This window comes from Pipistrellus kuhlii, unplaced genomic scaffold, assembly GCF_014108245.1.
Source record: "Pipistrellus kuhlii isolate mPipKuh1 unplaced genomic scaffold, mPipKuh1.p scaffold_m20_p_3, whole genome shotgun sequence".
Lineage (NCBI taxonomy): Eukaryota > Metazoa > Chordata > Mammalia > Chiroptera > Vespertilionidae > Pipistrellus > Pipistrellus kuhlii.
In genome coordinates, this window is record NW_023425529.1 from 41,459,031 (window position 1) to 41,473,636 (window position 14,606).

Genomic DNA, 14,606 nt, shown 5'->3' on the forward strand with positions numbered 1-14,606 from the left:
CATGGCCTGCATCCTCTCCAATCTGGGACCCTTTGGGGGATGTCTGATTGCTGGTTTAGGCCCAATCCCACAGGCACTTGGACATCCCTCTCACAATTCGGGACTACTGGCTCCTAACTGCTCACCTGTCTGCCTGTCTAATTGCCCCTAACCACTCTACCTGTTGGCCTGCTTGCCCCCAACTGCCCCTCTCCCCACTGCTGGCCTGCTCACCCTCAAGTGCACCCCATCCCACTGGCCTGATCAATCTCAACTGCCCTGCCCTCCTGGCCCAATCACCCATAACCACCTCTGCCTCAGTCCAGCCACCATGGTTTTGTCCTGAAAGACATCAAAAAGGTCTCCCAGAAGGTCTCCTGGTCTAATTAGCATATTACCCTTTTATTAGTATAGCAGAGGCCTGGTGCATGGGTAGGGGCTTGCTGGTCTGCCCTGAAGGGGGTCCCAGATAAGGGTGGGGGTCCCCTTGGGGGGTGGGCCAGCCTGAGCGAAGGGCCTGGGGTGGTTTGAAAGCTGGCCAAGCCCCAGGCTTGGTCCAGAAGGTCTCCCAGTCTAATTAGCATATTACTTTTTTATTAGTACAGTGGTGCCTCACACAACGAACTTAATTCGTTCCAGGAGCAAGTTTGTTATGCAAAAAGTTCGTTATGTGAAACGCGTTTTCCCATAACAATACATGTTAAAAAAAATAATTCGTTCTGTAGCATAAAATATGCTAAGATGACATAAAAAAGATAAATTTTTTGTTATTATTTTTACTTAGATACATCTAAAAACATAATTTTTTTTAAAAAAAACACACATTTTTTTAATTTTAAGACAGACTAAGTAGAGTCTACCGAATCTTGCACATCTTCATCCATTTTCTGCTTTTTGGCCGATGGTTTCATGAAAAACCTGTCCAAAGTCGTTTGTTTTTCTCTTTTCTCCAACATCTGCCGGAAATAACAGACAAGAGTATCGGAGTAAAGATCGTTGATCCTGTTTGCTTCAGCTGAATCCGGATAGTGGGCATTGGTAAACTCCTGAACTGCTTTCCATTTGACCAGGATGTTCTTGATGTCAGCAGTTGGGATTGGTTGTTTGATTGTTGCTCCTCGTTATCAGATGACGCTTCCCTTTGAGCATTGTCCTGTTGCTAGACCAGAAGTGCTTGGAGCTCTTCAGTTGTCAGCTCTTCTTCGTGTTCCTCAATAAGCTCCTCTACATCCTCTTCCTCTACCTCTAATTCCAACCTTTGGACCACTGTGATGATGTCCTTCACCACTTCTGTGTCATCAACTACTGCTTCTTCCTGGGTCCACGAAGGCACAAGCATCTTCCAAGCAGAAATGAGGGTCCTTTGTGACACTTCTTCCCAGGCCTTCTGTATAAGTTGTATTGCCATAAGGACATCAAATTTCTCCTTCCAAAACTTTCGGACAGTCATATTGTCTTCACCAAACTCGCATTCTTCAAACACCTTATTAAAGAGGGCTCTAGTGTAGAGTTTTTTAAAGTTCGCAATAACTTGCTGATCCATTGGCTGAAGAATGGATGTGTTGTTTGGTGGCAAATACTGCACCTTGATAAAAGGGTAATTTTCCTGCAATATTTCCTCTAGGTCTTTTGGGTGAGAAGGGACATTGTCAAGTATCAGAAGGGCTTTGAGCGGCAGTTCTTTTTCCAGCAAGAATTTCTTCACGGCAGGAGCAAAGGTTTCCAGAATCCATTCGTTGAAGATAGTAACTTGGGTCACCCAGGCTTTTTGATTGGACTTCCAATGGACGGGCAGTTTGGACTTAATAACGTTATTTTTCTTGAAAATTCTTGGATTTTCAGAGTGATAAACCAATAGAGGTTTGATCTTGAGGTCTCCGCTGGCATTAGACGAAAACATAAGGGTAAGTCTGTCCTTCATGGCTTTGTGTCCTGGCAATTTCTTCTCCTCTTTTGTAATGAAGGTTCTGCTCGGCATTCTTTTCCAGAAAAGACCCGTTTCATCGGCATTGAACACTTGTTGTGAGCAGTATCCTTCATCCTTAATACATTTTTGAAAGTTAATAGAGAACTTTTCTGCTTCTTTCTTGTCAGCACTGCCAGCCTCACCATGCATAGTAACGCTGTGGATTCCACACCTTTTCTTAAATCTAAAAAACCAGCCCCTGCTGGCTTTGAATTCTTCTTCATTATCTTGATTGCTGCTACTTCCAGGGACGTTTTTCTTTAGATCGTCATAAATTCTCTTGGCTTTGTGACAGATAATATCTTGGGTTGTTACTCACCTTTCACCTGCCTGTCCTTAATCCAAATCGCTAATAGCCTCTCCATTTCCTCGTGGATTGAAGACCTATGTTTTTCATGAAATAGTTTTGATACTTCTTTGGCTACCTTGGCTGATTTGATTGCATCCTTATTTGTCAAAATGGTGAAAATGGTGGTCTTGCTGAGGCCAAACTCTTTGACGAGGTCACACTGTTTTACCCCACATTCACTCCTTCTAATTATTTCCTGTTTCATTTCAACAGAAATCACTTTCCTGCTTTTTTTAGAAGCCATGATATAAAAAAAATATTGAGTTTAACTTAAAAGGACTGCCGTGATACGTGCGTGATTTAATTCGTAATGAAGAACGATTGCTGCGATACGTGCTTAAGTTAAGCGCAGTGACTAATGACTGCCTGCAGTGCCTGCGCGGAAGGATGCAATACATCGGCAGCGATCGTGGAAGCTCGGGCGAAGCAGTCGTGGAAGCTCGGGCAAAGCGGTCGTGGAAGCTCGGGCGACTTCGTTGTGTGAAACGAAGTTCGTTGTATGAATCATGAAATGAAGTTCGTTGTGTGCAGCGTTCGCTGTGCGAGGCGTTCTTTATGCGAGGCACCACTGTATAGTTTAAAAGTTTTAAATGAAGTTAAAATATTTTAGCTCTCTTCCGACATGCTGTCGGCGTGAGTGGGACAGAGCCCATGCTCTCATGGAAGAGGCTCTTTTGTTTATTGCATCGGACTCGGCTCTCTGGTGGTCCTTGGGGATCACCAAGTCTGGGCATAACATTTGGGGGCTCATCCGGGCACCCCAAGACCCTGAGGGACTCTGATCAGGAGAGCCTGACTGGCCGCGGTAAGTGTGTGTATCTGTGCTTGTGTTAGCACTCTGGAGGAATGAGGAAACCCCTCGTGTCGGTAGTGCCCAAAGAGGTCTAGATGGACGCATTGCTGGAAGACCATGGGCCGGAGGATTCAGATGTTCCGACCTCCCAGGAGAGCCCCTCACAGGCAGGAGAGACGTGGAATCCTCTCCTAGAGGGCCCCTCACATGTGGGAGAGGGATGGAAACCTCTCCCGGGATGAGGTGAACAGCGTGAGCGGATGTCTCAGAGGCAGGAGAGAAGTGGACCTCTCCCAGGATGAGGCGAGTTGCATGAGCTGACGTCTCACAGGCAGGAGATGTGGAATCCTCTCCCAGTTTTAAGTTGAAATGTTGATGTTGGGCACCCTCTTGTTGGTTGTGATTTTCTGTGTTGTGGAGGTTCAAAAGGACCAATGGCAGAGTTGTTGTTTTAGTGAGTGGCCAGCTTTCAATGTTGGAGGGCCACTAGTTGGCATGAGGCAGTCGTTTGGTTTTGCTTCCACAGTTGGAAGACTGTTCTCAGGAGCCCTCTGTCTGATTCTTGTTCTTTGTTTGTATGTTTGTTTCAGTTTGCTCTGGTTTGTAAATTTGCTACTCTCTCCCCTCAGAGCAGGCAGGAGGTGGGGGAGGGGAAACACGTGGCAAAGCCACTCCCCAAGAAAGTTTTTATGCATCGGGGATTTCTGTGCTCATGTAAAGCAAAAAGGCCAGTTCAAAACAAGTGTGCATAGTTTTGGGCTGTGCTTAAACTCTTTTCTGTGTACAGAATGAGCTTCAAAGATGGTGGAGATGAACTGGGAGATAAATTAAAGCTGGTTTCCCAAGGCATTTTAAGCAGCTTTTGAAATTTCCCCCCTGAGGCAAGTAACCAGTAGGAAGTAAATAACTGTTTATTTAAGTGTTGATCTAAGTATGCCTTGCATGATTTTTTTTAAATTGATTTTTTACAGAGAGGTAGGGAGAGAGATAGAGAGCTAGAAACATCGATGAGAGAGAAACATCGACCAGCTGCCTCTTGCACACCCTCTACTGGGGATGTGCCCGCAACCAATGTACATGCCCTTGACCGGAATCGAACCCGGGACCTTTCAGTCCACAGACCGATGCTCTACCGCTGAGCCAAACCGGTTTCTTCTGAGAAACACTGAAGTGAGAGTGCAACACTGACCAGCCACCTCCACTTTCATCCCCACAATGGGGGATCAGACCTGCAATCTGACATGTGCTAGGACCAAGAATCGAACCTGCAACCCTTCAGTGCATGGGATGTCCAAACAACTGAGCCACACCAGCCAGGGCTTTCTGTTTTATTTTGTTAAAATAAAATTGTCTTTTTTTTTTGTCAATTCTATAGACAAATGACATTTAGTAATTAGTCTCAAACCTAAATGAAAGTTCAGAGCAATAACTCTTTTCAATAGGAACTACTGGTGTAGCCCAAAGAGAAAATGAAGGAAGTCAAATTCACCTAATTAGGGACTATTGTCAACACACACAAAATAAATATCCCCCCTCCAAAATCCCTTTTTCCAATGAGAACACAAAATTCTATTTTATCTATTTGATAAATGATGACTCATGTATCCACTGTAAGGGACTTAAATAATTTAGCAAAAGTAATCCATAATTTTTCTGCAAGCACTTACAAATGTCAGACCTCTCCAATTTTCACAACTCACCACACCCTAGTCACTGACTTATAAAGCCAAGAGAGTTTTCCCTTTATTAAGAAAAGCAAGGAAGGATGGGAGAGAGAAAAAAAGCTGTACATATATGCATAGGATAAAAGTTTAAAAGAATATGCCTTGACTGGGTGGGTCAGCTGGTTGGAGCATCATCCCATACCAAAAGGTTTGATTCCTAGTCAGCACACATACCTAGTTGAGGGGGAATAGGGGAGGCAACCAATCAATATTTCTCTCTCACACTGATGTTTGTTTCTCTCCGCCTCCTTCTGCTCCGTCCCCCACACACAAAAATCTAAAAGAATATAGTATACCGAACTGTAACCAGCAGTCTCTTCCTAGGAGGAGGAGAGGAGATGCTTTAACTTTCACTTTAAATGATTGTTTCGATTCTCTTATAATGAACATATAAAACTTTTGTAGTTTCTTAGAAAGTTCTCTTAGAAACAGCAAATGATTAAAATACACACACACACACACACACACACACACACACACACACACGTATATAATGAAATATTACATTTAAAGCAAGTAGAAAATTGTCCTAGCCGGTTTGGCTTACTGAATACTGTTGACCTGCAGACTGAAGGGTCCTGGGTTGGATTCTGGTCAAGAGCTTGTACTTCAGTTGCAGACTCCTCCCCAGCCCAGACCATGGTCAGAGTGCACAGGAGGGAACCAATCAATATCTCTTTCTCACATCAATATCTCTCTCTCTCTGTCTTTCCCCCTTCCACTCTCTCTAAAAAATCAATGGAAAAATATCCACAGTGAGGATTAAAGCAAGTGGAAAATTTAAAAAATGGAAAAATATTTGGGATTTAGTAAGTAAAAAACACGCAACATCTTATATAATAAAAGCCTAATATGCAAATCGACCAAATGGCAGAATGACTGGCGGAATGACCAGTCACTATGATACGCACTGACTTCCAGAGGGCAGATGCTCAATGCAGGAGCTGCCCCCAGCCTGCAGGCCCCAAATGGTGGCAGCAGCGGGGAGGGAGCGGGAAGCTGCGGCCTGTGAGCGGGGCTGTGCCAGGCCAGCCATGGTGGGTGCCAGCGGCCAACCCCTCTCCCCCAATCGCCCTGCTGGTTGCCCTACAAAATGGCCCTGATCACCAGCCAGTTATAGGAACCCTACCGGTGCAGGAATTTCCTGCACTGGGCCTCTAGTACATACATATGCAGCTACTCAGAAAAGAAGCTGGAAATAATGATGGTTAACTTATAGATCTGTGGTCCAAATTATAACTAAGTGATATATTTTCTTCTGTTTTTCTACATTTTCCAATTTTACTACAATGAATACAATTAACTTCTGCCATAAAATTTCCATGTTTTTGTTAAGGAAAAAACAAAAACTAAAAGATTCCTTTAATAGCCCCCATTAGGACTTCAATAAATCAAAGTTATAAAACTAAGTTATAATGAAATTTAAGAAAAAACATATGTGTAATTAATCCCTTACCTCACTCCTGGTATCGGGAAGTGAGTCCTGTGGATGGAGACAAGCATGTGCTACTTTGATGACGTGTTCCAATTTTTTTGGCTGCTCCTCTACTTTAGCTGCTAGAAACAAGGCCGCTGGAGCCACAGACTAGATGGAAAAAAATAAATCATATTTACCATTTGTTTATTTCTAGATCAAGGTACAGATCTAAAAATGAACTAAGTCTCAAGCCAAGTTCTTTGCTTACCTCGACTGCATCATCTCGTTTATACTTTTTCCTGTACTTAAAAGTCCTCCCCTTGCCTATCCATTAATCCATATCCACTTCTAAAAACTGATCCTGCAACAAACTCTCATTAAAAGCTACCTATTCAAGAAGCTACTAAATATAAATAGAGAGCTTTCTTTATTAAGTTTGTATTAAAACAGTGAAATGTCCAGAAAAGGTAAGTCCATACAGAAAAAAATAGATTGGTTGCCAGGAGCTGGGAGGAGAAAGGAATGAGGGACTGCTAAAGTGTGAAGAGTTTCTTTTTCTGGGGTGATGTAAATGTTCTGGAATTAGATTGTGGTGGTAATGGCAAAAGACTGAATATACTATCAATATAAAGTGAATTGTACACTTTAAGATCATTTTATTGTATGAGAATTATCTCAATTATACTTATACTAAAGGCCCGGTGCACGAATTCATGCACAAATGGGGTCCCTCAGTGATTGGGCAGGCCGGCTAGGGGGAGGGACTGGGGGAGGTTGGCCGGCTGCGGGAAGTTGGCTGTGGGAGTGCTCTTGCCATCAGGGGGCTGCTCCTGCGTTGAGCATCAGCCCCCTGGTTGTCAGTGCACATCATAGCTACTGAGCATTCATCCGGTTGAAACAGTTGCTTAGGCTTTTATATATATAAACTAGTGGCCCGGTGCACAAAACTTGTGCCCGGGGTAGTGGGGGATGTCCCTCAGGCTGGCCTGCATCCTTTCCAATCTGGGACATCCCTCTCACAATTCAGGACCACTGGCTCCTAACTGCTCACCTGCCTGCCTGATTGATCACCCCCAACCACTCTGCCTGCTGGCCTGTTCGCCCCAAACTGACCCCCTCAACCCGCGCCAGCCTGTTTTCCCCCAACTATCCCCCCCCACTGGCCTGATAGCCTTTAACCGCCTCTGCCTTGGCCCCACCACCATGGCTTTTTCCGGAAGGTCTCCCGGTCTAATTAGCATATTACCCTTTTATTAGTATAGATATGGAGGATAAATTTTTTTAAAAAAAGTAATTCAAAGCATAATAGTATATTGAACAGGTTATGGAAGGCACTTAAAGGGGGGAAATGCCTTAGCTGGATTGGTTCAGTGGTAGAGCTTCAGCCTGCATCTTGGTTACACCTCGGTCAGGGCGCATGCAGGAGGCAACCCATCGATGCTCCTCTCTGTCTTTCCCTCTCTCTTCTAAGCTCTCTAAAAGATCAATAGAAAAATATCCTTGAGTGAGGATTAATCTAAATAAGTAAATGAGGGGAATTCACAAGTAGATATCAAACACTGACACTAATACAAGAGATCAGAGCAATATGACATACATGTAGCCTGCTGATCTAGGGAACCTCAGGAAGTAGAGCATCTCTAGAATCTTAAGACTATTTCAATGAATCAAAGATGGGAATGATAAGAGCTAGAATTCACCAGGAATAAAAAATTTTATAGAGTTGAAATACCTACTTCACTATAATAAATATTTTGCATTCTAATACAAAAATCCACCATTATAATCAGGGGATACATTCCAAGACTTCCAATTGATGCCTAAAACTTAGAATAGTATGATTTTTCCTTGCATACATACCTATGATAAAGTTTAATTTATAAGTTAGGCACAATAAGATTAATAACATTAACATAATAAAACAAAATAATTATAACAATATATCAAAATAAAAGTTATTGTGAATATGGTCTGGCTCCTTTGCTTCTTCCCTCCTTCCCTCCATTTCTTTCTCTTTTATAACTGAGATGGCTACTCAGGCAAGACTGCAAAAGGTTTTATGTTACTCAAAACAATGTGCAATTTAAAACTTAGCAATTGTTGCCCTGGATGGTATTTCTGTGGTTAAGTGTCAGTCTGAGCACTGAAAGGCTTAAGGTTCAATCCCTGGCGCCAATTGAGGCATGAAGGTGAGACAAACAATTGATGTCTCTCTCTCTCACATTAATGTTCCTCCCCATCTCCCCTCCCTCCTGCCTCTCCACTTTCTCTAAAATTGAATGGGGGGAGGGGGGAGGAATCCTTGGGTAAGGATTAACAACAACAAAAAATGATCAGTTGTTTATTACAAGAATTTTCCATTTAATAATTTCAACCACAACCACTGAAAACACTGAAAGCAAAAACTTTGATGAAGGGGAAATACTGTGTATTCCTGCTGTTCTGTTAGACTTTGATATGAGACTTTTCTCCACAATTCAATTCATATCTATTTCAGTTGTATATGGAACTTTGCTACATGTACATTCCTAGAGTTTAGGGTAAGGACAGAACTAGAGGAAAATGGGGATGAACAAAGGAATGGGGTATCAGGGCATGAAGCACATTTTGAATACTAAAGTGAGTAGGTTAAGTGATACAGATAACTTAACTAAAAATTATTGACAGTATTACAGATGTCTCCCATTTCTCCCTTACTTTGGCCCCACCATCAAGCCCCCACCCCACCCCAAGTCTTCACCACACTATTGGCTGTATCCATGTGCTATGCATGTAAGTTCTTGGGTTAATCTCTTCCCATCCCTCCCACTCCCTGAGATGTGTTATTCTGCCCCATGAATCCATGCTTTTAGACCTATTTTGTTTGTCAGTTTATTTTGTTCATTGGATTCCATAGTTAAGTGACATCTCATATTTGTCTTTCTCTAACTGGCTTATTTTACTTAGCATAATAATCTTCAGGTCCATCCTTGCTTGCAAAGGGTAAGAGCCCCATCTTTTTGACAGCCATATAATATTCTGTGTAAATGTACCACAGGATTTTTACCCACTAATATACTAATAGGCTGTTTCCAGCTTTTAGATATCTTACCTAATAAAAGAGCAATATGCAAATTAACCATCACTCCACTGCGCCCACCAGTCACTCAGAGCAAGTATGCAAATTAACCCCAACCAAGATGGCTGTGGCCACAGAGAGCAGGAGGAAGGTTTGGGTTTCTCTGGCAATGGAAGAGGCAAGCTTTCCACCTGCCCTAGCCAGCCTAAGCCTCCACTCAAAGCTACAAAGTTTCAATTATAGAAAGTAAACAAATCCAAATAGAAATGGCAGCAGCCACAGTGTAAACAGAAGGCTTGGCTCCGCTCCAGGCTACAAAGTTTCAATTGTAGAAGGCAAATAAATTCCAGATACCAGAACCTCTGCTTGGGTCACCAGGGGGCATGGCCAGCCTGCAAACCACCACAGGCCCTTCACCAGGCTGCCCCATGCCCCAAGGGAACCCTCACCCTGATCCAGGACACCCTTCAGGACAAACCAGCTAGCCCTCACCCATGCACCAGGCCTCTATCCTATCTAATGAGTTAATATGCAGATTGACCATCACTCCAACACACAAGATCAAGATAGCTGCCCCATTGTGGTCAAAGATCCTGCCCCATGTGGACACAAGATGGCTAGCAGGGGAGGGTAGTTGGGAGGGACCAAACCTGCAAGGGAGGGCAGTTGGGGCTGATCAACCCTGCAGGGGAGGGCAGTTAGGGGTGACCAGGCCAGCAGAGGAGGGAAGTTGGGGGCAAACAGGCATCAGTTAAGCTGGCATGGGAGTGGTTAGAGGGTGATCAGGCTGGCAGGCAGAAGGGATTAGGGGCAATCAGGAAGGCCGGCAGGTGAGCAGTCGGGAGCCAGCAGTTGACATCCCTCGAGGGATCCCAGATTGGAGAGGGTGCAGGCTGGTCTGAGGGACACCACCCGCCTCCCCACCCCGCACCAATTTCGTGCACCAGGCCTCTAGTTGTAAATAATGCTGCTATGAATAGGGGTGCATATATTCTTTCTGACTGGTGTTTCAAGTTTTCTTAGGACATATTCCCAGAAGTGGGATCACTGGGTCAAATAGCAGTTCCATTCTTAAATTTTTGAGGAAATTCCAGTTTTCCATAGTAGCTGCACCAGTCTGCATTCCCACAAGTAGTGTACTAGAGTCCCTTTTCTCTACATCAGCGTTTTTCAACCGCTGTTCCGCGAGAGATGTTGCCTGGTGTGCCATAGGTGCAGACAAGACAAGAATTTTATAATTTTTCACTATTTTGTTTACTTAATATTTCACAATAAAGTAATTATAAAATACTTTCTTTGTGTTTATTTGATTCCTATTCAAGAGAATTACTTTATATATAGTCAATATAGGCACAGAGTTAAATTTTTTAACATTTTCTAATGGTGGTGTGCCTCGTGATTTTTTTCATGAAACAAGTGTGCCTTTGCCAAAAAAAAGGTTGAAAAACACTGCTCTACATCCTCACCAGCACTTGTTGATTATTGATGGTAGCCATTCTGGCAGCTGTGAGGTGATACCTGATTGTAGTTTTAATCTGCATCTCTCTGATTAGTGACATTGAGCATTTTCTCATAATTGGCCATCTGCATGTCCTACCTGCAGATGTGTCTATTCAGGTCCTCAGCCCATTTTTTAATTGAATTATCTTCTTGGTGTTGAGTTGTAGGAGTCCTTTGCATATTTTGAAAATTAATCCCTTACCAGATGTATCATTAGGAAACCCAATAGTGGGTTTCCTTTCCATTTTGTTGACAGTTTCTTTTGCTGTGCAGCTTATTTTGATATAGTTCCATTTGTTTTTGTTTCTCTTGCTCTAGGAGATGTATCAGCAAAAATACTGCTACATGACATGAAATTTTATTGCCTGTTTTCTAAGATTTATATGGCTTCATGACTTACATTTAAGTCTTTTATTCATTTTGAGTTTATTCTTGTGTATGGTATAAGTTGGCGATCTAGTTTCATTTTTTTGGTGTGTACCTGTCCAACTTTCCCAACACTATTTATTGAAGAGACAATCTTTACTCCATTTTATATTCTTACATCTTTTGTCAAATATTAATTGACCATAATGGTGTGGATCCACTTCTGGGGTCTCTGTTCCATTGGCCTATAACCTGCTCTTGGTCAGGCTGTTTTGATTACAATGGCTTTATAGTACAGTCTGATATCTGATGCTGTGATCTCTCCAACTTTGTTCTTCTTTCTCAAGATTGCTGAGGCTATTTTGTTTTTTTTTAGTTCCATATAAATTTTTGGAATATTTGTTCCAGATCTATGAAATATGCCAAATGGTATTTGATTTTCTTTTTAAGCCTTCACCCAAGGATATTTTTTCCATTGATTTTCAGAGAGGGGGGAAGGAGAGATACATTAATTAGTTGCCTCCTTTAAGCACTCCAACTGGGGCCAGGGATTGAACTTGCAACCAATGTACATGCCCTTGATTGGGAATTGAACCCTTTTGTGCCTAGGTCAACGCTCTAACCACTGAACCACATCGGCCAAGGCACCAATGGTGTTTTTTTAAGAATATATTTTATTGATTTTTTTTTTTTTTTTACATAGATGAAGGGGGAGGGATAGAGAGTTAGAAACATCAGATGAGAAAGGAACATCTATCAGTTGTCCCCTGTATACTCTCTACTGGGGATGTGTCCACAACCAAGGTACATGACCTTGATTGGAATTGAACCTGGGACCCTTCAGTCCAGAGGCCAATGCTCTATCTACTGAGCCAAACTGGTTAATACCATTGGTATTTTAATGGAGATTACACTGAATCTGTAGATTGCTTCAGGTAGTACAGACATGTTCAATTATCTTAATTCTTCCAATCCATGTAGTACATGGTATATGTTTCCACTTGTTTCTATCTTCCTCTTTTTCCAATGTCCTATAGTTTTATGAATAGTTCTTTTAGCTCCTTAGTGAAGTTTATTCCCATGTATCTTATATTTTTTTGTTATTGCAATGGTAAATAGGATTTTTTTTAGTTTCTCTTTCTGAGAGTTCATTATTGGTATATAAAAATGCCATCAAGTCTGGATGTTAATTTTGTATCCTGCTACTTTGCCAAAGTCATTTATTAAATCTGGCAGTTCTTTCGAAGAGTCTTTGGATTTTTCTATGTATATGTCACCTGGAGTTTGTCCATTTCACCCAAGTTGTCCAGTTTGTTGGCATAATTATTCATATTATTTTCTTGCAACCCTCTGTATTTCTGTGATGCAGTTGTTTCTTCATCTCTTTCATTTCTGATTTTATTTGGGTGCTCCTTGTTTCTTGATGAACCTGGCTAAAGGTTCAGCAATCTTGTTTATCTTTTCAAGAAACCGATTCTTGGTTTCACTGATCTGGTGAATTATTAAAGTCTTTATGTCATTTATTTATGCTATCCTTTATTATTTTCTTCCTTCTTTCATTCTTACTATGAGCTTTTCTTGTTCTCTTTCTAATTCTTTTAGTGGTAGGATTAGACTGTTTATTTGAACATTTTCTTGTTTCTTGAAATAGTTCTGTAATACTATGAACTTCCCTCAGAATTGCTTTCTGTGACCCATAGATTTGGAGTTGTGTGTTCATTTTCATTTTTTTCCAGGAAGTTGTTTATTGCTTTCTTGATCTCATTGGTAATCCATTCATCTTACCTAATAATAAACAAACATGTAAATGGACCATACCTCCGCTATACCCACCAGCCAATCAGGAGTGATATGCAAATTAAACCAACAAAAATGGCGGTTAATTTGCATACACAGCACTGAGGAATTGGGAAGCTTGCATCAGCAACAATGCAGGCATTTAACCCCACTCCTGGTCTCTCAGGGCATCTGGGCAGCATGTAAAGGTGGGGCTGGAGCAGAAATAGGCAGCTCAGGGGCTAGGCTGGAGTGGAAAAGCGGTGCCGGCAGCCAGGGAAAGAAAGGCCCATTCTAGCACGAATCTTCATGCATCAGACTTCTAGTTATTTAATAACATGCTACTTGAATTTTTTTGTTTTTTAATGTAGTTGACTTCTATTTTCATCATTATGATCCAAAAAGATGATTGAGTTTTTCCAATCTTGAATTTGTGGGACACAAAAGAAAGAGGGTTTTTTTTTTTTTTTTTTTTTTTTTTTTTTTTTATTGATTTTGTACAGAGAGGAAGAGAGAGAGATAGAGAGCTAGAAACATCAATGAGAGAGTCATCAATCAGCTACCTCTTGCACACCCCCTACTGGGGATATGCCCGCAACCAAGGTACATGCCCTTGACCGGAATCGAACCCGGGTCCCTTCAGTCCCCAAGCCGACGCTCTATCCATTGAGCCAAACCAGTCTCGGCAAGAAAGAGGTTTAACAAGAGTGACACTTCAGATTTTAGAAAAATATGAAAATAAATAAATGTTTAGAAAGTTTAGTCCAGTGGTATGTGGAACTAAAAGAAAAAAAGGATAGAATATATTTTAAGCTATTTTTTAAAATATATTTTATTGTTTTTACAGAGAGGAAGAGAGAGGGATAGAGAGCCAGAAACATCGATAAGAGAGAAACATCAATCAGCTGCCTCTTGCACACCTCCTATTTGATTCCAGTCAAGGGGTACATGCCCTTGACTGGAATTAAATCTGGGACCTTTCAGTCTACAGGCTGACGCTCTATCCACCGAGCCAAACCAGTTTTGGCTATTTTAAGCTCTTTTTTAAAAAGAAAATATTGAGCCCTAAACAGTTTGGCTCAGTGGATAGAGTGCCAGTCTGAGGACTCAAGAGTCCCAAGTTCGATTCCGGTCAAGGGCATGTACCTTGGTTGTGGTCACATCCCCAGTAGGGGGTGTGCAGGAGGCAGCTGATTGATGTTCCTCTCTCATATGATGTTTCTAACTCTCCCTTTCCCTTCCTCTCTATAAAAAAAATCAATAAAATATATTTTTTAAAAACAATATTGAATAACTCAGGCATTAGAAGTAAAATTTAGAGTAGATACTAGCAGTAGAAATAGGAGAAAAATACAGATATCACTTGGAAAACTAATAGAGCTTCACTAAATATATGTATGTATTTTCATGTAGAGAAAAAAATTCTAATGAGATATACTCTAAAACGTTAACAGGATTATCTCTGAACAGTATGCTATAACAAAATTATCATTTTCTCTTTTATTCTGTCTTCTTTTAATTTTATGATGGTAATATACATTTATAAGGAGAGAAAAACCAGTTAACAGTATAAAAAGTAAAAGAACTTTAAAATTGAATAGACAGAGTGGAAAAAGAAAAAGGACAACTCAGAGACAACACTAAGATTTTTAAGCCTCAAATTTGTCTTTGAGGGGCT

At 41.5% G+C, this 14,606-nt stretch overlaps 1 protein-coding gene across 8 annotated transcripts in view; it reads right to left on the reverse strand.

The window, feature by feature from the left end:
* The window catches only part of CCNT1 (cyclin T1), a 50,469-nt gene that overhangs the window by 21,561 nt on the left and 14,302 nt on the right, over nucleotides 1–14,606 (reverse strand). For 6 of the 8 annotated variants that reach the window (XR_004991399.2, XR_004991400.2, XM_045589014.1 and 3 more), the window contains exon 3: nucleotides 6,268–6,396. The exons of the other annotated variants lie outside the window; for them this stretch is intronic. Coding sequence is in view for 4 of the 6 variants with exons in the window: in XM_045589014.1 (XP_045444970.1) it covers nucleotides 6,268–6,396 (129 nt within the window). In the remaining 2 variants the exon portion in view is untranslated. The remainder of the gene's footprint in view (nucleotides 1–6,267; nucleotides 6,397–14,606) is intronic. 8 annotated transcript variants of the gene reach the window in all.